This window comes from Leucopleurus acutus, assembly GCF_964270905.1.
Source record: "Leucopleurus acutus genome assembly, chromosome: 9".
Taxonomy (NCBI): Eukaryota; Metazoa; Chordata; class Mammalia; order Artiodactyla; family Delphinidae; genus Leucopleurus; species Leucopleurus acutus.
The window spans coordinates 10,582,504-10,604,215 of NC_139144.1; the positions used below are offsets into that span (position 1 = coordinate 10,582,504).

General features: G+C 56.1%; 1 protein-coding gene across 2 annotated transcripts in view; it reads left to right on the forward strand.

Annotated features, from left to right (window-relative positions):
• TNS3 (tensin 3) overlaps nt 1-21,712 on the forward strand; it is a 224,120-nt gene that overhangs the window by 110,134 nt on the left and 92,274 nt on the right. For both annotated transcript variants that reach the window (XM_082846490.1, XM_082846491.1), the window contains 6 exons: nt 5,735-5,847; nt 5,943-6,003; nt 6,848-6,923; nt 17,691-17,820; nt 18,160-18,225; nt 19,164-19,268. In XM_082846490.1, coding sequence (XP_082702616.1) covers nt 5,735-5,847; nt 5,943-6,003; nt 6,848-6,923; nt 17,691-17,820; nt 18,160-18,225; nt 19,164-19,268 — 551 coding nt within the window. The remainder of the gene's footprint in view (nt 1-5,734; nt 5,848-5,942; nt 6,004-6,847; nt 6,924-17,690; nt 17,821-18,159; nt 18,226-19,163; nt 19,269-21,712) is intronic.

The following is a 21,712-nucleotide window of genomic DNA, read 5'->3' on the forward strand; positions in this document are numbered from 1 at the left end:
CCTGGGCGGGGGTCATTCCTGTGTCCCATGAGGTAGAGGGAAGGGAGGCCAAAAGTCTGGGCATGCAGACACCAGGATTGGATTCTTGGGTGTTTCTAATTGCTGGAAAGTTCCCCAACATTACAGCATTATTTGGGTTTTGATATTTCTGTAGTTTTTGACATGATGCCTTGAGTGTCTGAAAGAACCTTGAACTTGAAGCCAGAAGGCTGCCGAGAGAAGCAGATGTGCAGATCCTTCCTCCGAGGATGTGTCTTTGAGGGAGTGCGGCCACTGAGGCCAGCAGGCTCCCTGTGCCTCGTCCACTCCGCACGTCCTCTTGGCCCGGCTTGCAGGGCGGGCTCGAGGAGCGGGGCCATCCCTCGGGGTCGCCTGGAAGAGGTCTGAGGTGTGTTATCCTTCCAGCCCGGCCGGGACGGGGAGGTGCCGGGGAACGTTAGGTAACCAGCGAGCCTGGGTCTGGCGCACAGGCCAGAGCTGATGGGGCCCTGCCCACGTCTCCCCGCCATCCGTGCTTCCCCTGCAGCTGTAGCCACTCTGAGTGTATGGAGGTGACACCGGGAAGCCTTAGGGAGAGATGGGCCGACACAGTGGCTCCTTCTGCTTACAAAAGTATCATTTCACACTTGTTTTCAGGGATATTTAAGCTTATGTCAAGTACAACTCACATATGTAGGAAGATTTAGGGAAACTCCACATGTAAGTTTCTGCTTTGGAAAGAGGTTATAAATAATGCAATGAACAACTGCAAATTTCCAGCTGCTTTGGAACTTGAAGGAAGCGTGTGCTCTTCTGTTAGTGCCCTGCCAACTGCAAGCTTGGTTTCTTAATCGTACTTGCTAGTTGCGACGAAGTGGGGAAAACCTCATCCCCAGGGAGCTATTTCCCTCGAAAGAAAGAAGAGCACAGCTGGGAGACAGGTGAGCTGTCTGACGTGTGTGGCTGTGAGAGCTGCGCTGACCAGGGAGGACTTTCTGTTTTGGGTGAGACACTGGGATGGGCTTTGAGAGGCCATCTGACACCCTGTCCGTTCATTCGTACACACCTTTCCTTCAGTGCTGTGGGTGAATATCACATAGACAAGAGTTGACATTCATCCTTGCCACACTTTCCTGGAGGAACTAATTGTGGAATCCTGGCCTTTGCTCTTCTTCCCTCTTATTTTCAGCCGTGGCCTGAATTGTTTTTCTTTGGGAGTGATGGCGGCTCTCCAGGTAGTTTCCTGCCACACGGGCCCTGTTTACCTGTCCTCTCCCTCCCATGGCGCAGGCAGTGGCTAGCTCCACTGCTGACTGCAGCAGCAATGACGGCGTATATTAGCAATGAACTTTGTTGTTTTTATCGGGCGTTTTGTATGTGATGTCTTTGGGACTTAAGAACAACATTCTCTTTTCCGGGTCACGCTCGGGCGGCCTGCAGCAGAGCTTCTGAGCCTGCTGGTCAGAGGGACAGATGAGGGTGTGAAAGGGTTCTGGGAATAGCAGGATGAGGCCACGCCAATGAAAAATTCTTGAAAAATGTGTTTTCCCATACCAAGGTTTTCTTTACTCCTCCCCCATCACACACACTCATCGGTGGTGCATAGAGAGGAGATAGGCTTAATTTATGGCATTGAGTGTCCCCTCACCCGCTGCCATGAGCCCCCAGGGGGCCAGGGGTGCCCCTTGGGCTGAGGCCACGGTCACTGGGGGAGCCAGGGCCGACAGCTGCTCAGCTGTGCGATCTGGAGTTTCGGCTTTGCCGGTAGTTGCCTGCAGGCCCTGGAGGAAAGCCCCGGAGATAAGCAAGGGGCCTGTGCTGTCCCCGGTGGCCATGCTGACCTGCCTGGGTGCTTGGTGGTGGGCTGGGGTCACAGGTGAGGCACCCCCAGGCTTACGTCCGGCTCATTTATGTCCACCATCAGCCACAGGACTGTACTCATCACAGCTGGAAGGAAGGGACAAGGGTGCTGTCTCCACTCTGTCCATATGCTTTACAAAAGTTAGTACCTATATGACCCTTGTCACCTGTCCCTCTCTTAGGAGGTGGATGGCGGGGTGATGGGGTTGGCGTGAGGTTTTCTTTAAAGGCTGTTCTGATCTCAGTCATGCCACTAACAAGCCTTGTGGTAAACTTCTGCAGTATCACAAAATCCAGAACTTGGACTCAGAAATTGTGCTTGTATTGCATCCTATGAACAAGCACCCAAAATGACTTTAGCTCCACGAAGTTAGGCAGTATAATTGCTGGGAAGTAGCACTTCATTAATAGAAAATGCCGTGAAATATAAAACAATTTTATATTTTTTCCTTATCAAGGAAGCATGTGAAGGAAGAAGTAAGTTGCATTTTATAATAACATTTGACGTCTTTGATTTACCTAAAATGGGAATCGATATAAGGCAGACTTCTCTAAAGGCAGATGAGAAGGGCTTTTTTGCACTGGTTCCATGATGGACTGGTCAGGAGGGCAGGCGTCCGTGTCTGGGTCCCAGGCAGAGGACTGGGCACTCCCTCCCTTCGGTCCCTAACCCCATGTGAGGGCTGGCCCTTGTCTTCTGGCTCCTTCTTCGGGAGCTTGCAGGGAATCAACATTCTTCTGTGGTCATGCCGACACGCCACCTGAAAGAAGCAACTTCTCATATCCCCTCCGGCTGCTGGGCAACGGCGCCGGCCAGGCTGTGTCAGGGCAAGGGGAGGACCCTCCACGGTTGCATCGAAATGTAAAACGGAAACTGACCCTCACCCCCCTCCGTGATGCCTGGTCTGTGTGCTCGTGGGTCCCTTGGATGTCCAGAGAGTGAAGGGCCACCTGAGGTCAGTGTAGAAGGAGCGAACGGCCAGGCGTCCACAGAGTGAACACAGCAGCCGGGCCACAGACAAGGCCGAGGAAGTGGGTTGTCTGGTGACCCGTGCTGGAGGAGGGGAGACCGCTGTCCAGAGCAGGTGGCGACTCATGGCCCCAGCTCAGCGTCTGTGATCCCTTCTCCTGTGCTCATGACCCGGCGGTGGGGAGGGGGTGGCCGGAGAACCCAGAAATCTGCAGTGCGTGGCACTTAGGTGATAAAAAGTAGCTGGACAGGCCACCTGAATATTCTCGTGTCTGCTGTCGACATAGAAGATAAAATCGGAAGGCACGTGGGGCCATCTGGTGGCCAGGCTCCTGCAGCCACGGCCCAGCCACGTGGCCTCCCGGGCCCTCCAGGTCTTGCGTCTGGACTCTGTGACTTGGGTGAGGTTTTGTCCTCTTCTGAAAGGAAGAGCGGTTTGCCACCAGGAAAACTGAAACACTGGGAGGGGCCCCTAAGCTGAAGTGAATGTTCTTTTCTAACATTTTTTTCTAAAAGCATAGACTTCAAGTAGAGTTTTTAAACTTTGGTTTTGAAATTTACTAGAAATGTTCTCTTGTTCAGTTTCCTTTGTATGCAAAGTCAGCTGCTTGAGATAATGGACTGCATCTGAATTGCTCGTGTAAATTCAATATTTTTAAAAATGTAGGTGTATTTGACAAATGACATTGTGTAAATTTAAGGCTTACGGGGTTAATTTGTTACATTCACGTATTGTCATACGATTGCCACTGTAACCGTACTTAGCACCTCTGTCGCGTTACAATAATTATCATTTCTTTTTTAGTGGTTGGGATAATTAAGTTATATCTCTTAGCAAGTTTGATAATTATACTACAATATTTACTACCCTGTGCATTGTATCTCTAGGGCATATTTACTACTTACTGCAAGTTTGTACCCTTTAAAAATTCTGTCCTGTCCCCAAAGCCTCCGGCCCCTGCTAACTGCCATTTTACTCTCTGCTTTTATATGTTTGGCTGTTTTAGATTCCATATATTATGAGTGATATCATACCACAAGGAGATATCACCTCACACCTGTTAGAATGCCAGTCATCAAAAAGTTAAGAGGGCTTCCCTGGTGGCGCAGTGGTTGAGAGTTCGCCTGCCGAGGCAGGGGACACGGGTTCGTGCCCCGGTCCAGGAGGATCCCACGTGCCGCGGAGCGGCTGGGCCTGTGAGCCGTGGCCGCTGAGCCTGCGCGTCCGGAGCCTGTGCTCCGCAACGGGAGAGGCCACAGCAGTGAGAGGCCTGCGTACCGCAAAAAAAAAAAAAAAAAAAAGACAAGAAAAAACAAGTGGTTACGAGAACATGGAGAAAACAGAGCCTTTGTGCACTCTTGGTGAGAATGTAAATTGGTGCAGCAACTATGGAAAGCAGTACGGAGTTTCCTTAAAACATTAAAAATAGAACTACCACATGACCCAGCAATTCCACTCTGGGTATATATCCGAAGGAAATGAAAACAGGCTCTTGAAGAGATATCTGTCCTCCTGTGTTTATTGTATGTGGCCTTATTCACCATAGCCAAGATACGGAAACAACTCAAGTGTCCCTCAGTGGATGAATGGATAAAGAAAATGTGTGTGTGTGCGCGTGTGTGTGTATACACACACACACAGTGGAGTATTACTGTGCCATAAAATATAATGAAATTCTGCCATTTGTGATAACATGGATGGACCTTGGGGACATCATGCTAAGTGAAATAAGCCAGAGAGAGAAAAGCAGCATTTTTTTAACCTAAGTAGGCTGAGCATGACTAGCCTTCGGTCCTAGGGAGGCGGGGGTGGTCCCTGGTCCTCCTAGTGGGGTGGACTGCGGTGGGCTGGCTGGAGGGTATAGAGGACGCTGTGCTGGCCGCACAGCCTGGTGATTCAGTGAATGCTTCCTTCCTGCGCCTGCGCGGCTCTGTGTAGTCATTAGAGGTGCACAGAGATGTTGGATAGGGTAGGCTTTGGTTCTGCTCCGGAGTCGCACACTCCAGGTGGTGGCAGAGGCCGAGGCCAGGCGGCATCTGAGAGCTTGACAGGTGTGTGCCCACTTGGGGTCACAGCTGCCACCTTGTGCCCTGGGAGGAACCAGTGAGGCAATGCTTCCAGGGTACAATCTTCTCTCCAGGCCGCCAGGCACCCACGCAGGGTGCGGGGCCGTCAGCATGGCGCGCGAGGCTGTGTGCGGTGTTCAGAGAGAAGGCAGGTCTCCCGGCACACGGCAGACGTGCGCTCTGTCTCTGAGATGGGCCTTGAGGAGGGAGGGCACAGAGAAGCCGGAAGACGGGAGGGCAGTGCAGCTCAGGGGCGCTCGTGCCCTTTATGGTAGGGGAGGCTCTCGCAGTGGGCTGTGGCATCCGAAGGCTTCCTGTGGGCTGGGGTGTGGACTCCAGCCTCCCACTAGGCTTCCTAGTGTGAGCAGAAGGCGGGGTGGGTAGGACTGAGAGTTGAGTCGAGTGACCTTCATGCCCTCAGAGGTGTGGTTTGGTTCAGAGAGCGCGCCCATGGGACGGCAGGTCTCTTGCTTTCCTCTTCTCTGCGGGGAGACCGTGCCAGCCCCGTGGCCCAGCCCTGCCTGGCTGTGGGTTCCGTGGACAGAAGCGATGCCACCTGCACTCGGGGTGCAGAGCGAGAGGCGCTGCGTGTGAGGGCTCACGCTCAGGAAGCACCCTTGGCCATGCTTCCAGGTCATCGGCCACGTCAGCGTGCAAGGCCCAGAGACGCCCGGTGGGCTGTGGGCTCGGCCATGCTCTGCAGAGCGTGGGCCGGGGCCTGGGGTGCGTCCACCCTCCTTGCTGTGAGCGGTCAGGATGGGTTCTCTCCCGGAAGTGCAGGCGGGTTTCCTCATTGCCCTCCGGCCCCACCTGGGCTCGGGAGCTGTGCAGGAGCCCTGAGCTGGCTGCCCTTCGCAGGTACGTGCAGTTCCTCAGCGGGCTCCTGTCAGGAACGGTGAAGATGAACGCCTCGCCCCTGTTCCTGCATTTCGTCATCCTGCATGGGACCCCCAACTTCGACTCTGGCGGAGGTGGGTGTCTCCCACGGGGTGAGGGTCTCGAGACGCGCCGCCTGGCGCTGGCCCTCAGTCCCGCGTGTTGACAGCCGATTCTGCGTGTCTTTCAGCATGCCGGCCCTTTCTCAAGCTCTACCAAGCCATGCAGCCTATGTACACGTCGGGGATCTAGTAAGTGTGGCTGCTTTCCTGGGGGCCTCCGGAGGGCCCGGGGGGGAGGGGGCCCGCTCCCGGCTGCCTCTCCCTCTGGAGGGGTGAGGGGGGGGAAACCAGGTGAGCTAAGAGCAGGGGACGGAAGGGGAGCCGTGGGTGCATTGCCCCCGTCATCCTGCCCAGCAGCTGTCTCGCCGCGGTCACACGGTTGGCTCTGTGAAGGGACGTGGATGCTGGGACCTGGGGGAAGGAGAGGGCCCCGCACACCGTGTGGAAGTAAACACATCGGGGTCTTGGGACAGGGCCACGGTGGTCTCCCTTTCTCTCCCCTTTGCAGTTTAGACAAAGGTCAGGCAGACATTTCCAGAATATGTACTAATTCTAGACTTATTTGCTTTGCTTTTTTTGTTTGGAGAAGCGTTTTATGCACATCAATGGAAAATGAATAAAGGTAAAAAATGTTCTTAGCACGTGTCCTCACTCAGAATGAACTGTTATCACGTGTCCGGACCCTGTTGGACCCAGGCACCGGTGAAGCTTGGGCAGCCTCCCCCTCTGCTTACCACAGAGGCTGCTGGCATTGGCATGCCAGTACCCTACGCCGCGCGCTCCATCGTGCACGGGCCTGGGGCGGGCCGGCGGGCACTGGCTGTGACGTTGCTCTCAGGGCCCTGCCTGGCCCGGTTGGTTTTTCATACATTCTTTGGACTCATTTTCATAGGAGAGAGTCTGAGGAATTGGATTCCTGGGCCAAGCAGGATATTTTGTTTAATTTCAATTGTGGGGTTGCTTTTCTCAGAACGTATTCTTTCCATTAAATCATGAAATCGCGTAATGATGTACCTTCTCATTTATTCCAAAGCAACGTCGGCCCAGAAAACCAAAGCAGGATCTATATCGCCATAGAGCCAGCCCAGCTCCTGAAAGGGGACATCATGGTGAGTGTCATGGCCTTGCCTCTGCTGCCAGTAATCGTACCTGGAAAGGTAAAACCAAGTTCATCTTAAAGCAAGAACATGAAAGCCGCCTCCCACCCTACCCCGGCCCCGACAAAACCTGAGGGAAGAATGGAAAGTAGCCTCTACCTTAAGGCAGTGGGTTAATTTTCTGAGCACACCTATTTTAATGAAAGGAACAGAACAAATTGGTAGAGCCGCTTGCTGTGTGCACCCTTGAAATTACAGTCCTAGCTCCGCCACTGCGCTTCCCAGGGTTCCAGTTACCGGAGCACGGTGTGCAGTCTTAACATGACCTAGGCCTTCCAGGGCTGGGCATAGACATAAAATGTTTACTTATCGTTGGTGGCCTAGGTGGGAAATACAGCTAGTGTATTGCAGCTTGGTTTATGACTGAAACAGTGATTTCTCCAGATAGTTTTGATTCTTGGGGCAGAAGCGACACCCTACTCTGTTCCACCTTCGCCTTTTTTCTATCTTGAATATAAAAAAGTGCACGCATCTAAAAAAAAAGAAATTTGTCTGAAATCAGGAAAACCTTTAAGGCACGTGTGTGCTTCCTGCAGGCACAGAATAGCTCTCCTGGAATCTGTTTGGGCCCCAGGACACCCCATGACGAGAAGATAAGACGGTTCACAAGTTGGCTTTTTATTGATTTAAGTGGCTCGTCCAGTGTTGTTGAGGAGTCTCGTTAACTTCTCCTAGTATTTTGGGTTTTCCACCCTTTCTTCGTGGTTCGTGCACTCCCACCTTGCCCCGTCCTGCGTTCTCAGGAAGGTTCTCAAAGGTAAAGATCCTGGGCGCGTTCACAGCTGACGCCCCCTTGGCGGGCTCCCCAGGGGGCGCCCCTTCCACCTCCAGGCCTCAGGGGTCTGTGTCCAGAGAGGCACCTGCAGGCCCAGAAGGCGCATGAGGGGGAAGAAGAAGCAGACCAACCGCAAGACGGCTCTGTTTCCAAGTCAGCACGTTGAGCACTTTACAGTCATGGTCTTTCACCCTCTCCTCGACCTTGAGATGGAAGAGCCAGTATCCCGTTTCATAGGTGGGAAAGCCGAGGCGCAGGGTGGTTGCTACGTTTCCACGAGCCTGTTTTCTCAGCCACGGTGTTGCGCTGCCCCGAGGGAGGAGGGCTCGGGGCTGGGTTCTCCTTCCTAGCTCTGCACAGCAGCTCGTGGCCTCCCTATCTCTGTGGTTAGGAGAGAGGGGAGGGACGGGGCAGGGGAGGGACGCCCCTACTCTTGTGCTCCTCTACCCAGGATGCAGCCCTGGCCGAGTCTCCGTGGACCTCCCGGGATTGTTGGGCAAAGGGCTGAGCACTTATTGGGCCCCTGCTGTGTGCCGGGCGCCAGCCAGGGCTTTACCTGGCTGTGACTTTTGTCGCTCACCAGCTCTGTCCTCTGGGTCTAGTTTTCCTCCTTTAAAAAGGAGACCAAGAGACCCAGAGCGTCTGCGAGAGGGTGGAGCTGCTGCTGGGACGTGCGCCCAGCTGGGCATTGCCCCTGGTCTGGGAGAGGGCTTGGAGTCGGCATGGCCAGGCTGGGTGCTCCCTGGGGTCCGTGATGAGTAGTCGGCCGAGTCCCTTTGTGATGACCCGAGGGAGGGGCTCCCCCTCCAAGAAAGAGCACTTGATTGCGGGCTGGTGGCTGCGGGGTCTTTTCGAGGCAGCAGGAGGTGGCCAGCCCAGAGGCCGGTGGTGGCGAGTCACCTCATCTGCCCCGGATCCCTGCGCCCCTCCCTCCTCCGTCCTCCTTCCTTCCCTCTTCCTCCTTCCCTCCCTCCCACCGTCTCTTCCCTCCCTCCCACCGTCTCTTCCCTCCCTCCTTCCTTTCGTACTGTTATTTGTCCAGAGGTCCCGTTTTGAGCTTTCGGAACGTCTGAGTTGGGCCCTAGCACAGGAAGGAAGGGAGGGACGCAGGGACGTCTGTGTCCTGAAGGAGCCTGGCAGGGGAAGTGGACGTCTCGCAGCCGGGACATCCAGAGAGCGCCGCAGCGTGGGTCCTGCTGGCTGGGGCCGGCGGCCGGGGGGTCCAGCCGGAAGCGCCCTCAGAGGTGTGCGTGAGGCCCTGGGCAGGGGGTGCAGCAGTCCCCAGGCCTCGAGGATGACCCTGTGGGAATTACTTGTCCTGGGAGGTTGAAGCCAGATCGTGCAGGGCTTGGATTTTGCCGTCTTCTTTTGGGAAACGTGGTGTTAGCAGAGCTCTTTTCTGTGTCCTGAAAATGCCCTGAATCACCCCTTGAGAGTAACCCTTATAGGACTGTGACTTAGAGAGGTAGTGGGAACGCGGGGGAGAAAGCCCTTGGTCTCGGGTGGAAGGAAGGAAGCCCTGCAGCTACGTACGAGCGACAGCAGACTGGGAGCCGCAGGCCCAACAGGGGCATCACGCAGCCGGGCGGGCCTTGGGTCCCACGCCTGGGCTCCCAGCAGGTCTACGGCTTAAGGGGACTGGGTGGCCTCAGACGGGTCTTGTCCACGCTTGAGCCCCCTTCTGCTGCATGAGTACTGTAGGCGAGCGTCGTGGGGATGAGATGAGCTGGGGCAGCCGGCGGGGGGTGAGGGCCTCGCGCTGTGACCGAGGGCCCACTGAGGCTTGGCCTGGGGGTGGCCACCACCTCCCCGTGCCCCCGGGCGATTGCCTAACGCGTCTCACTGCTGTCCTAGGCCCACGTCGGCACCGCCGCCTGCGAGCAGGGTGCCTACCTGAGCATCACGTGCACCCAGCTTCAGCTGGGATGTGGCCTGAGCAGGCGGCTGGGGTTGTTCTGAGGGGACCCAGGTGGGTGGTTGCCGTTTGGCCCTGGGGAGCTGGGAAGCGGGGCTGGGGGAGGAGGCGCTGGCAGACACGCTTGGACCCCGCGGTGTCCACCAGCCGGTGCCACTGCAGGCGCTGGGAGCCGTCCCCCGGCACACGGCGAGCTTGTCGAAGCCGGCCCTGCTGCAGCAGGGAGGCACCGGGCTGGGAGTTTGGGATGCGGTCGCCTGCACCGTCTGCAGATGAAAGATGGTGCCTCTGGGCACCCATGGCCACGTGAAAGGCGCCTGTCGCCGCGTGTGCTCAGCCCATGGCTCTTTTCAGGTATATTGGTAAGTGGCTTCGAGCCAGTGGCCCAATGGGACTCGCCCTTCCCTGTGCCTGCTTTGCTACTTCTCTGCAGGAAGTCCGCAAGTGTGATGATTAGGCCCTGCTCGAAAAGCTTCCCTTCCAGCGGACACGTGTGCGTCTGCTCGGTGCTGAGCGGCACATCCCGAAGCACCAGCTGCAGGTGAAGGCGTCGGGCCAACGAGGGTTCGGGGAGCACCTGCCCGAGACCTCTGGAGGCGCGCGAGGCCCGGGTGGGGAGGGTGAAGGGCGGACATCGGTGTGGCTAGGGGGCCGTCGGCCTAGAGCCGTCAGAGTGGGTGGACCTCTCCTCCTCGTACAGCGCTGGGAGGGGCCCTCACGGTCACGGGGGCACAGAGGTGGGGTGCGGCACAGGCCCAAGTGGGAGCAATGGCAAGAAGGCTGGTGTGGGCCTCAGCACGTGGGCTGCAGCCCTCCTTGGAGGTTCTGGGGAGGAAGAACTGGCCCCTCTCTGCCCGGCGATCAGGCCCTTCCTCCCCCATGGGCACCCCTGCCTCTGCCTGCCCGCTTTCCTGGCCAGGTTTTGGCAAAGGATGGTTTGCACGCCCTCTCTCCTCCCTCCGGCCGCATCCCAGGGACCGCACCCCCGTGGCCGTCTCTGCGGCACTCCCTGTCACGTGGACCCTTTCTCTTTGTGGAGCCCCTCTGCCGGTTCCCCTCCGGCTCCTGGCGGGTCTCTGCGCTGCTGTCCTCTGGGCATCTGTCTCCCCCGAGTGCTGGTCCTCTTGGCCCCGTGTCTCTCTCGCTGGGTCCACGCTGCCTCTTCTTCACTTCTGCCTTCGGTCCTCGGGCCTCAGGTTCAGCCCTTGGTGCCCGCCAGCCCCCTGGCCTCCATTCTGCTGCTTTCTAGGACCGTCCCCACCGGTTCCCCAGACTCCATGTGGGAGCTTCGTCCTGGCGTCCCCTGGCTCCACTTCTCTCGTCAGTCGTGCAGATCCTCTACCCACATGGATCCTGAATCCCTGAGCCCTCACAGCGTGACCCTGTCCGAGCACGGCATTCCGCAGCCGCGGCCCAGCATCCTCCCCGCGGGGGAAGGAGAGGGTCCAGGCTCCCGTATGTGGCATAGGATCCCCTGGGTGTCCTGCGCCCTCAATCACTTAGCCCCAGAGATCCCGTATTATCTGGTTGGTTCTGCACACGGCCCCATGGCTCTTTCCTCTGGGTCTTGCTAATGCCTCGCACCCGTGTCACCCACATCAGGCACGACTGGGGCACGTGGCTGTGCCCTCCCCGAGGCCGTGTTTGATGATGCGTCGTGGCTGGGTACCTCGTCTGCCTCCCTAGTGGGTGCCCAGCCCTTGAGGCAGGCGGCTGACTGGTCCCAGCCTCTCCCGAGCCAGTAATTGTGCTCCTCAGGGGTGGCGGCTCATGCTTGCTGGGAGCCAGGAGGGGACCCTGTGCCCAGTGTGCCATCGTCCCCAGCTTACTGCCCAGAGCCGCCCCGGAAGCGGGAGTCCCTGGGCAAGTCCACACCCCAGCAAGAACTGCAAGCTGCCTCTTGCGTGAGGGGACAGCCGGCTGCATGAGCCCTGAGCGATGCTGCAGGAACCCGAGAGGGCTGGCATTCAGGTGTCCTGTCGCCATGGGGTCTCTTGAGGGGAATGTTCTGGGCCGTGAAGTCACCCTGTCTGTGAACTTTTGCTTCCGTTGGAAAGGCCGGCAAATAGGGATCTCTTCACAGGAAACGCTTAACTTGATAAAACCAGCCCCTTCCTGCACCATGTTCTTAACATGGAGTATTTTCGGACTGAATTATTATTTGATTTATACTTCCTGTGTTTACAGTTCATTTTTGTACACTCTGCACTTATTTTCTGCAACGTTATCAGATGGGAGAAGGACGATGCGGGTTACAGCTGGACATGGGTAATTTTCCATCACACAGGGTAATTTTTCCTTGCACCATTCGTGGAAATGATTACCTAGGAGGTTTAGTTTAGCTATTGATCTCTAAGAAGTCTCAAAAGTAGCTCTAGCCTCTTGTATTCGTTTCCCAGGGCTGTCATGACAAAGCACCACAGACTGGGTGGCTTAAACAATAGACATTTCTCACTGTCCTGGAGGCTGGAAGTCTGAGATCAAGGTGTCAGAGGGCTGGTACCTCCCGAGGCTTCTCTCCTTGGTATGTAGATGGCTGTCTTCTCCCTGTGTCTTCATATCATCTTCCCTCGTGTGAGTGTGTGAGTGTGTGTGTGTGTGTGTGTGTGTGTGTGTGTGTGTGTGTGTGTGTGTGTGTGTTGTATCTGTGTCCTGATCTCCCCAGTCAGATTGGATTAGGGCCCACCTATATGACCCTACTTTACCTTAACCACCTTTAAGACTTCACCATATGAATTCTGGGGGCACAGAATTCAGCCCATAGTACCTGTGTCCATTGAATAAACCCATTCTAGAATAAAGCTATTCTAGTAAGGTTAATAGTGAAATCAGGTACCATTGGTTCTCCGGCACCTTAGGCTCTGATTTGTCATTCGTTCTCTCGTTCATTCCCCACAGGGTGTGTCCTGAACAGGTAACATGGTGGATGTGAACGGGAATCACACACAGGTCCTACTTCCAAGAGTTTAGGTTCTAGTTGTTGAGTGAGATGAGCTGGCAGATCACTCTCGTGCAAGTAGGCTTTGGTGTGTGCGCGAGTGCACGGAGGCAGGATCTGAAGGTCCACGGGTGGGAGAGAGGATTCCAGTGTGTCCGAGGAGGAGAGTCTCTGAGGCCGTGCTGTCCGGCCTGGAGGACGGGCCCGGGGCATCCCCACACTCAGACCGTAATCTCTGGGGGACACATTATGCTGCATGATCTGTGGGCTCCTTGGAATCCCAGGGCTGTTGGTTCAACCTGAAAATGACCTCGGGGATCAACACAGGGAAGTAGCTGGGCGGCAGAACGTTCCTTGGTGTTTGCCGAGCTTCCTGGGGAGCAGCGTGAGCCGTCTCCCCTCCTGCTGTGCAGGTTGGCTCTGGTTTCCAGAGTCTCCAGGCGGGAGAAGCCCCTGGGCGCAGATGAACCGTGGGAGACCCCTGCACTGCGGTTTGCCCTGTCCTTCAGGTTTAGGGAGTCATCGCTTGGTGCGCACCTCTGCGAATCCAGTGGGCGTTCCTTCAGTGGAGAAAACTGCAGATGGGGAATGTCTCAGGGCCTTTTCTGTGTAAAGGTTCAAATGTGTAGGCGGTTTAATTTCTCATCAAGAATTTGGCAGTGATTGTGACTTGGACAGAATCCTAAGCTGCAGAGAATGCTTTGATAGGCTACCCACCCCCCCAGCGGCAGAGGGCTCGGCTGGGTTGGCGTCTGCAGAGCCTGCCTCTGCTCTGGAAAGTGGAAGGGAGCTCCCGGGGAAGGTTGACACTTTGCTCACCATCCTGTGAGGCGGAATGTTCTCCTTTGATTTTTTTTTCCCCTCCTTGATTTTGGTAGATGTCAGCCTCCTACACAGATAAACCTGCCTCTTTCCTCATGAGGGATTCTGCACTGAGACTGGCTAACAGAAGTAACAGGGGTCCCGTTTACAAGAAGTAAGGCCTCGTGAGCTCTTTGGGTTGAGAATGCTACGTGGGAAAGCGGAGGGGGCTCCGTCTGTCATTCCTTCGACTTGGGGGCCCTGGTGACACCCACCTGCTGTCCAGCTTTGCCTGAACACTGCCGGCCTGTCCGCGCACCTTCCCACTGCACACCTGGCCCGCCCGTCTTTGCGATGTGCTCGCACCGAGGGTCAGATTTTCGAGTCCACCCCAGAACTTCTAAAGGGCAGAGCCTCAGGTGTTCAGTAAACATGCTTCTGTCGGGTGGGAGGGCAGAGGCGTTGGAGAGCACAGCCGTGTCATTATGTAACCTCGCTAAGGAATTCGCATGGGCCGCAGGCCCGTCAGGAGCCTGGCTGTGGTCCAGAGCCCTGATGGGCTTGTAAACACTTTCCCAGCCACATGCCTCGTCTTGCCGCCTCTGCTTGTGCAAACCCCGTGGCCACTTACGTTCTGTCCTTGTGGGGCGGGGCTCCGTGACCTGGCTCCAGCGACCCGGCTTCTAAACAGAGGGGACCTTTCTCAAGGAGCCATCGCAAACAAACAGCACCTGAGTTTATTGTTTCTTGCTAAGGGCACTTACGTAAGATCGGAAGATGAAGGCGTCCGCAGGCCCCTCTGGGCTTGCTCCCGCGGGGGTCGTTAAAGGACTGCTGTTGTGCCGTTTTGTCCTGGGACTTGCTGTGCGTACAGCCTTCTCCGTCGCTGTGCCGTGGGTCTCCTGGACCTGGATCGGGCCTGATCCGTTCTGCATCTCAGCCCAGTGGATCTAGTCGTGTTTTCCTTCACAGCCAGTACTGCTGACCTACTAACGGTTTAGGAAGTGAGTTTCAGCCTTGCCACCCTCTGCAATCATTTTCACCTCCAAGTGAAATCAGGGTTAGTGCTGGCGCTGGATACTGCAGGTGTTTTGACTTAGGTAGGCAGCCGTCCAGCTTATTAAACCTTTAGGCCTGTGCGGTTGTAGCATCGTCTTCGAGCACGCACATTCCTTGACGCCTGTGTAGACAGCCGCCGGGGCCACCAGCAAAGCGGGTTGAAATTGTTGTTTCAAATGCAGATCCTCTAAGATCCAAAGGCAGAGGATGGATGTGCTCTTAGAGACTCTCTGGGGAGACCTAGGTAAACAGAACTGCTAAGCTGGAGGGATGAAGGGGGTATTACAGACCTCAATCTCTAATTGGTGCAAAATGTGACCAGCACTTCCTACCTTAAAAGGCGCATGTTGGGCACTACTGTGAAGCAAAGTGCTGACGGTTCTTTCCATGGAGTGCTGGGAGCCTGATTCTGGGCTCTTGTCACTGATGCTACGAAGATTTATTGGTGCGGACGATGCATTGTTGCTGGCTCTGCAGGGGGTGCCAGAGGCCCCCGGGCGGGGCTCCTGCTGGGTGGGTCCGTCTCCTTTCCAGCTGGAGCCGCCAGGACCCCATGTGACCGAGACGTCTGCGGTTTTCTGTGCCTTCAGGAGACAGTGGGGGTCATTCTTGAGGTGGCCAGGAGGACTGGAGGGGATGGCGGGTACCATCCTGAGCAGTGGGAAGAGAAGTCCACGGTGAAACAACGGGCGGGAGTATGGGAGGCTCAGGTCTCCACCAGCGAGGGGTGTCAGGAGCCCCGGAAACCCCGCGGCGAGGGCACGTGGGCGCAGAGGGCGGCTGCTCTGCGGCAGTGGGATGCCCCTCTGTTCCTCCCACCCTGAACCCTTGTCGTGTGAAAAACTGGGAGTCTTTAGACGCTAGAGTCGTGCTGGGCCTGGGGAGGTGCCTGTGCCCCAGAATGATTGGGAGCTAGCAGCCTAGGGAGGGTGAACCCGTTTGCTGTCCCTCCCGTGCCCCAGGGCGTGTGGTGACCTCTGCCTTCCCCTGCCCGGTGCCTGGAGTGGGCTGGGATTTGTGTGTGTGTGCGTGCACGCGCGTGTGTGTGTCTGCTGTGATGAGTGATGGTGAGACCAGAGGAGGGGAGCCCACAGAACGTCTTGGGTTCTGGGGAAGGTGGGAGCCGGGCCCGGGGGCTCTTGGTTGGCATGAGCTGCCGTCAAGAGCTGTCTGCAAGATGAACCCTTTAACTCAGAGCAGGAGAAGGTGTCCCTGTAAGGGAGCTGTCGCTGGGCCTTCTGCGCTGCCCGAGGCTGCGTGTGCCTCTTTACCCAGTGCCTGCGACGCCCCCGTGCCCGCCTGGGGCCAGCTTGGGGGAGCTGCAGCTCTGTACAGCGTGGCCCCGTGGGCTGGCCTGGGGCTGCTTACCTCCGTGGATGTCAGCTTCTGGAGGCCTTGCTGGGCTATTTTACAGCCTCGGTTCCCCTCAGTATCGATAAAGATTTAGGGGCCAGACTGGTGCGCGCCTGAAACCCTCTTTCCTTTTCTCCAGTCTTCTCCCCTTTTTCCCTCGTACTTCCAAGGTACCAGTGGAAAAAGGCAAACGGAGGTGGGGGGGGGGTCCATCACCCCACAGAGATGGGCACGTCCTCTGCGTGGGAGGCTCCACCGCAGCACGTGTGGGACCTCTGCTGAGCGGTCAGCGCGGTCAGTGTGGGGCGAGGGCCTTGGAGGGGTGAGGATGCAGGTAGCACACTCTGGAAGGAAGGCTGAGAGGACAGCCTTTGAGGGGGCCTTGCTGAGGTTCCAGAGACCCCAGACGGGGCGGGAGAGGACTTGCGGCCGGCGATCCATTTGCCGTTGGAAAGCAAATTGAAGGCTTCACGCTTCTGCAGAATTCTCATTGGCCGGTTCCCTGGCCAGGGGCCGGAGGCCAGGCCTGAGTCTCGATCCCCACCGGCCGCGTGTGCACAGGCCGCCTGGTACCTCCCGCCTCGTCAATGCTCAGCTCGTGTGTGTCAACGTGAAACACTCCCCTGACGGTCTGTTTACGTTTTTTCATCAGACTGTCCCCTTGTAGATAGCACAAAGGTAGACGACCTCTGGGTCCACCCTAAGGGGCACAGTTCCTGACACGCTGGCCGCGGCTCCTTGGGCCTTTATTTTTTCTCTCGACTGGTGGTTTCACTGGTTGGTGAAGGTTATAGACCGGGCACCGGAGGCATCCTCCCGCATCGCTGGTCTGGACGGTCAGTGACCTTGCACAGAATCGTTGAAGCCCAGCTTTTTCCGAGCAGAGTCTCTCTTGTGAGCGTGGCTGCCTCTGAGATCCCTGCACCTCCAGACTCCCCTCCTCCCGGGCACGCTCAGTGCACGGAGTGTGGCCACCTCTGCTGAGTGTCTGAGGTCAAGATCCAGCCTGCTTCTGGTCTTGGACCCCTGGGGACCCTGGAAAGGAGCCCTGCCCTGCCGTGGGAGGGAGGAAGGGTCCCCTCTCCTGCAGCACGCCACCCCGCCATGACCTTCGAGCCCTCCTCGTGGCCAGCGCCGTCCACAGACCCCTCAGGCAGGGGCAGGGAGGCCCCCGTGTAAAGGTGGGAAACGACGCCAGGGCCCCTCCCCTGCCCACCCTTCCCTGCCACGTGCCAGGAAGGGGTGCTTCCACCCTCCATAGCAGCACAGTCACTCCAGGGGCCTGAGCTGCTCCCAGGGACCTAGGGCCACGGAGCCACAGCCTGAGTTCAAATCACATCCCTGGTGATTCTGGAGACTGGTCTCAAGTGGCCATTCAGGATGTCTGGACAACCCAGCAGTGGAATTTCAATTCCAAGGCCTCTCTCCCTTTCCCCTTCCCTTCCTCGCCCTTCTCGCCATCTCTCTCTCTCTCTCTCTGAATTATAGCACACAACATAATTATTGAGCGTAGTCCAGAAAGTGGTGACCACCTCCTCCTTTCATGAGAACAGAAAGGCTTCAAGGTGAAACGTGGAGAGTTTAGATGAAACGAGGAGGAAGAGGCCACGGAATTTCATTCCTCAGCTGTCTTCCAAAGTAGAGGTGTGGGCCGTCTGAGGACGGAGGACTGTGGGATTCCTGTCCTGTTGGGACAGCACAGGTGTCCTCCGGAAGGACCAAAGCCGCGGTGACGTTTGCAGCCCGTCTCCTGGGTTGGGAGCTGCTGGCGGCTGCGCGCACTCCCAGCCCCTCCTGGAAGGGAGCGGCCTGTGTACCCCCCGACAAGCGCCCTCCGCGGGCACGGGCTCCCCTGAGGACACACCCTCTTTACCCCAGGTCAAGTGCTACCACAAGAAGTACCGCTCGGCCACCCGAGACGTCATTTTCCGCCTGCAGTTTCACACCGGGGCTGTTCAGGGCTATGGACTTGTGTTTGCAAAGGAGGATTTGGACAACGCCAGCAAAGGTGAGGTCCCTGCCCCGAGTCCAGACTGTGGGTGTGGGGAGTGGACCCTCGGCGGGCAACCCCCGGCGGCCTCATGTGTTTCTTTCACTGTTCTCCCCCGCTCCACCCGTAAGTCAACCTATTGACAAAATCATTACCAGTCTCACAAAAGACTGGCAACTGACCCAACAAAGAAAAATTTCTAGAGAAACGGTGAAACTACTGATACTTCCTCTGTCATTGGTGCTCTGTTGGAGATTTGAGAAGGGTGTTGTCCTGGTTGGAATATGAGGACAAAATTCATCCACCCTTTCCCATCTCATTGTCTCCAAATTTGTTGACATAAGATTTCTTTTTTAGATGACCGTTTTCCTGATAATGGGAAGATTGAGTTAGTCTTCTCAGCCACTCCTGAGAAGATTCAAGGTGGGTAGAATGCAGAATGCTGCAACCAGGGGGCAGGATGCTGACCTGGTTGGGCGATGCATAGGCTGGGGCCTCTGCCTGGCTTCCCACCTCTGCACAGAATTGGAAATATAATATAGTTTAAAAAATAGTGGGATATTAGACAGTGGGAGGGCATTGCCTTAGAGACAGTAGGGCCCATGTGGGTCAATAAGACCCCAGAGGTGGTGTGACTCACCCAAGGAAGGGCCCAACCTTAGGACCGGGGCTGTGTCTTGATGCCCTGTTTACTTCTCCCTCAACAAACAGCTACATGTTTTTACAGAGGATTAGAAATACAGTAGACTGCAAATATTTATGAGCAAAACAGACTCTCTCCTTTCTTCTAAGAATACATTTAAAGAGAAATCAGTCCCTTTGTCGTGGAGGCAAATGATTCATTTCCATCACCAAGGTCCATACTCGTGAAAGTTTTAATTCAGTTTTTAATAGCTGTGGAAAAGAAGCACCCTACTTCTGTGCCCAGTGCCATAGATTTAGGCATGAACTATTAAATGCAAGGCTGTGGGGTACGAACCCTCCTGACATCCTCAGAATGATCAGGGAGCCTCGAGGGAGGGCCCAAACCTGCCCCTTCCGTCCACCTGCCCTGAGGCCGATCCTCTGGGTCCTTGACCTGCCAAGCCGTCCGGCTGATCCCTTAGTGCAGAGACAGCACCCAGAGCCCCGTCCCCGGTGGGGTGGAGGACCGATGTTCGTCTTTGCTTTCTGCCAAGTGGTGTTCACTGTTGTTCAGTTCATCCCAAACAGTGCACAGCAGCTCTGATGACTGGAGGGCTTGTGGGAGGGGGCTGGGCTTGGACACTCAGATGCGGCGGCTTCTCTGCCTCATCGCTGGCAGATGCCCAGAGGCACCGGCTTCTCTCTAACTAACTTGCCCCCGTCCCACCGCCCTGCAGGGTGTGAGCATTTGCAAAACGACCACGGCGTGATCGTGGACTTCAACACGGCAGACCCGCTGATCCGCTGGGACTCGTACGAGAACCTGAGTGCAGACGGTGAAGGTGAGTCTGGTTACCTTGTGTCAGTTGCCAGAGAATGGGGCCCAGAAAAAGCAGCCTGTGCGCGTTTAGATCAGAAGTCTCCTTGCAGTCCGCTTGGAGCCGGGGGCCCTGCCGTCCAGGAGCCCCGCCGTCGTGAGTCTGGGGGCACTCGTGGGGGTCAGGCTTGGTTTTATTTCTGTTTGCTCATTACTCTGGTGTCCTGGTTGTGTGGCTGCATCATTTAATCTCTGTTTTTGTGAATCTGTCTCTCTCCAACATATTCTCTCTTTGCCACGGGATATGCAGTTTGGGTCACAAGTATCATGAAGGAGGAAAGGAATGAAGGGGGGGGGCATCTGCCAGGTTTATAGAAAGAAGCCCCTGGAGGCTGATTTCAAAGAAGAGGGATCAGTCTTCTTCTAGGCACTTGAGAACACTGGCCTTTCGTCTTTTTCAACCACCAATTGAGAACAGACCTGATTTGGGAGAGAAAAATCAAAACATTTTTGTCCAGTTACTTTCATCCAGACATTAAATAGCCGAAAGCAAGTCTTGTGGGGGTACCTCCGCCAGTGCCCATCTTTGTGCATCTCTGGGCTCGCAGGGACCGGCGGCTGGGGATGTCTGCGGTCCACGCCAGGGGGCGTGAGGCTCCTCTACTTGTCCACCGGGGATGTCTGGGCTCGTGTCAGTATTTTTGCGATGCAGACCCTCCTGCTGCCTAGAGGTGAAGCCCGCGTCCCTATCGTACTTCAGGCGCGGTTTCTAAATGCCGTCTGTGTGTTTCACGGCAGGGGTGGCCCCTGTCTGGTTTCATCACCTGACTGCTCCCTTGGAGCCCCTGTCAAGCATCTGCACATACCTCTAAGCACTGTTCCAGTGCCAGGTACGTCCACCACACTGCGTTCCATCAGAGGGCTTCCCAGGAGCTCTTGATTTTTTATCTTAGACCGCTCGAATCTACTTTTATTCAAAATTGAGGTATACTGTTTTGTTTTTTTTGCGGTACGCGGGCCTCTCACTGCTGTGGCCTCTCCCGTTGCGGAGCACAGGCTCCGGACGCGCAGGCTCAGCGGCCATGGCTCACGGGCCCAGCCGCTCCGCCGCATGTGGGATCCTCCCGGACCGGGGCACGAACCCGCGTCCCCTGCATCGGCAGGCGGACTCTCAACCACTGCGCCACCAGGGAAGCCAGAATTGAGGTATACTTGATGTACAATATTATATAAGTTACAGGTGTACAACGTAGTGATTTACAATTTTGAAAGGTTATACTCCATTTCTAGTTATTATAGAATATTGGCTCTATTCCCTGTGTTGTACAATATATCCTGTAGCTTATTTATTATATACATAATAGTTTGTACCCCTTAATACCCTACCCCGATCTGGCCCCTCCTCAATTGCACTTGATCTCGGTGGAACTCACGTGGCGTTCCGAGTTCTCATGGTTGTTAAGTGCTGCCTCTGTGGCCCCTGCTGCCAAGGCCCTGCAGCCCCTTGCATAGCCACCTTCCAGGAAGCAGACACAGCTTCCCTCACATGGAAACATTACCCTTCCTGAAGTTCCCTCCCTTCCCCCAGCTCTCCAGGGCTCCTCGGTGAGGCTGACCTGCATCGGTGAACTCATTCCTGATGCCCTTAGCTCTCACCTGGAGCTGCAGCCCCTTGCTTGGGTCCCTGGAGGAAGGCGCAGCTGGGCCCCCGGACCTGCAAAGGGGGGGCCCTTGGCCGGCAGGAAACAGAGTCTCAGCCATGCTTCCTTCAGGGCAAAACTCTCTCCAGGGTTTGGTAGCCTGTGGAACCGTGTCTTTTGGCTAGAAAATGATGCTGCAGCCCTCTTCTATCTGCACTTCCATCCCTAGTCCCTACTGATTGAAAAAAAAAAAAAAACCCAAAAAACGCACGCACACAGAAGCATTACGTAAGCTGTATTTATCTTTGGAAATCCCTGCTGTCCTGGAATGGACCCTCCACAGTGGCCTTCTGTCAGGGACATTGACCCCCCTGTTATGTCTGAGTGAGGATATGGACAAGTGATTCCAAGTGTCCTGTCTTCATTGTGGAGAGTCACTCCTCTGCTCCTGGCTCTGTGGCCCTGGCGGGCGATGGGGGTCCCGCTCCCCCATCAGCATTTCGTGGGGCGCTATTTCAAGGAGAGAGGAGTTGGGAGGGGTGAGGGCAGACAGCGGGGCAGCCTGCCGGAGCCTCTCCTATGCCATTTTATTTAATCCACATTGAACCTGTGACCCATTTTAGAGATAAAGGGGGCGGTTCCCAAGAGAAATCAAAAGCTAGACATTGGTGAGGGGTCCTGATAGCCATTCGGGGTTGTGTACTCTTGGTGATCACGGGTGAAGCTGAGTGAGTTGTCGTGTGTTCGAGATCACGCAGGACAGAGACCGTGGAAACGGGACTCAAGTCTGGGCCTGTTTGACCCCACTGCTATTTGGTGCAAACCTCAT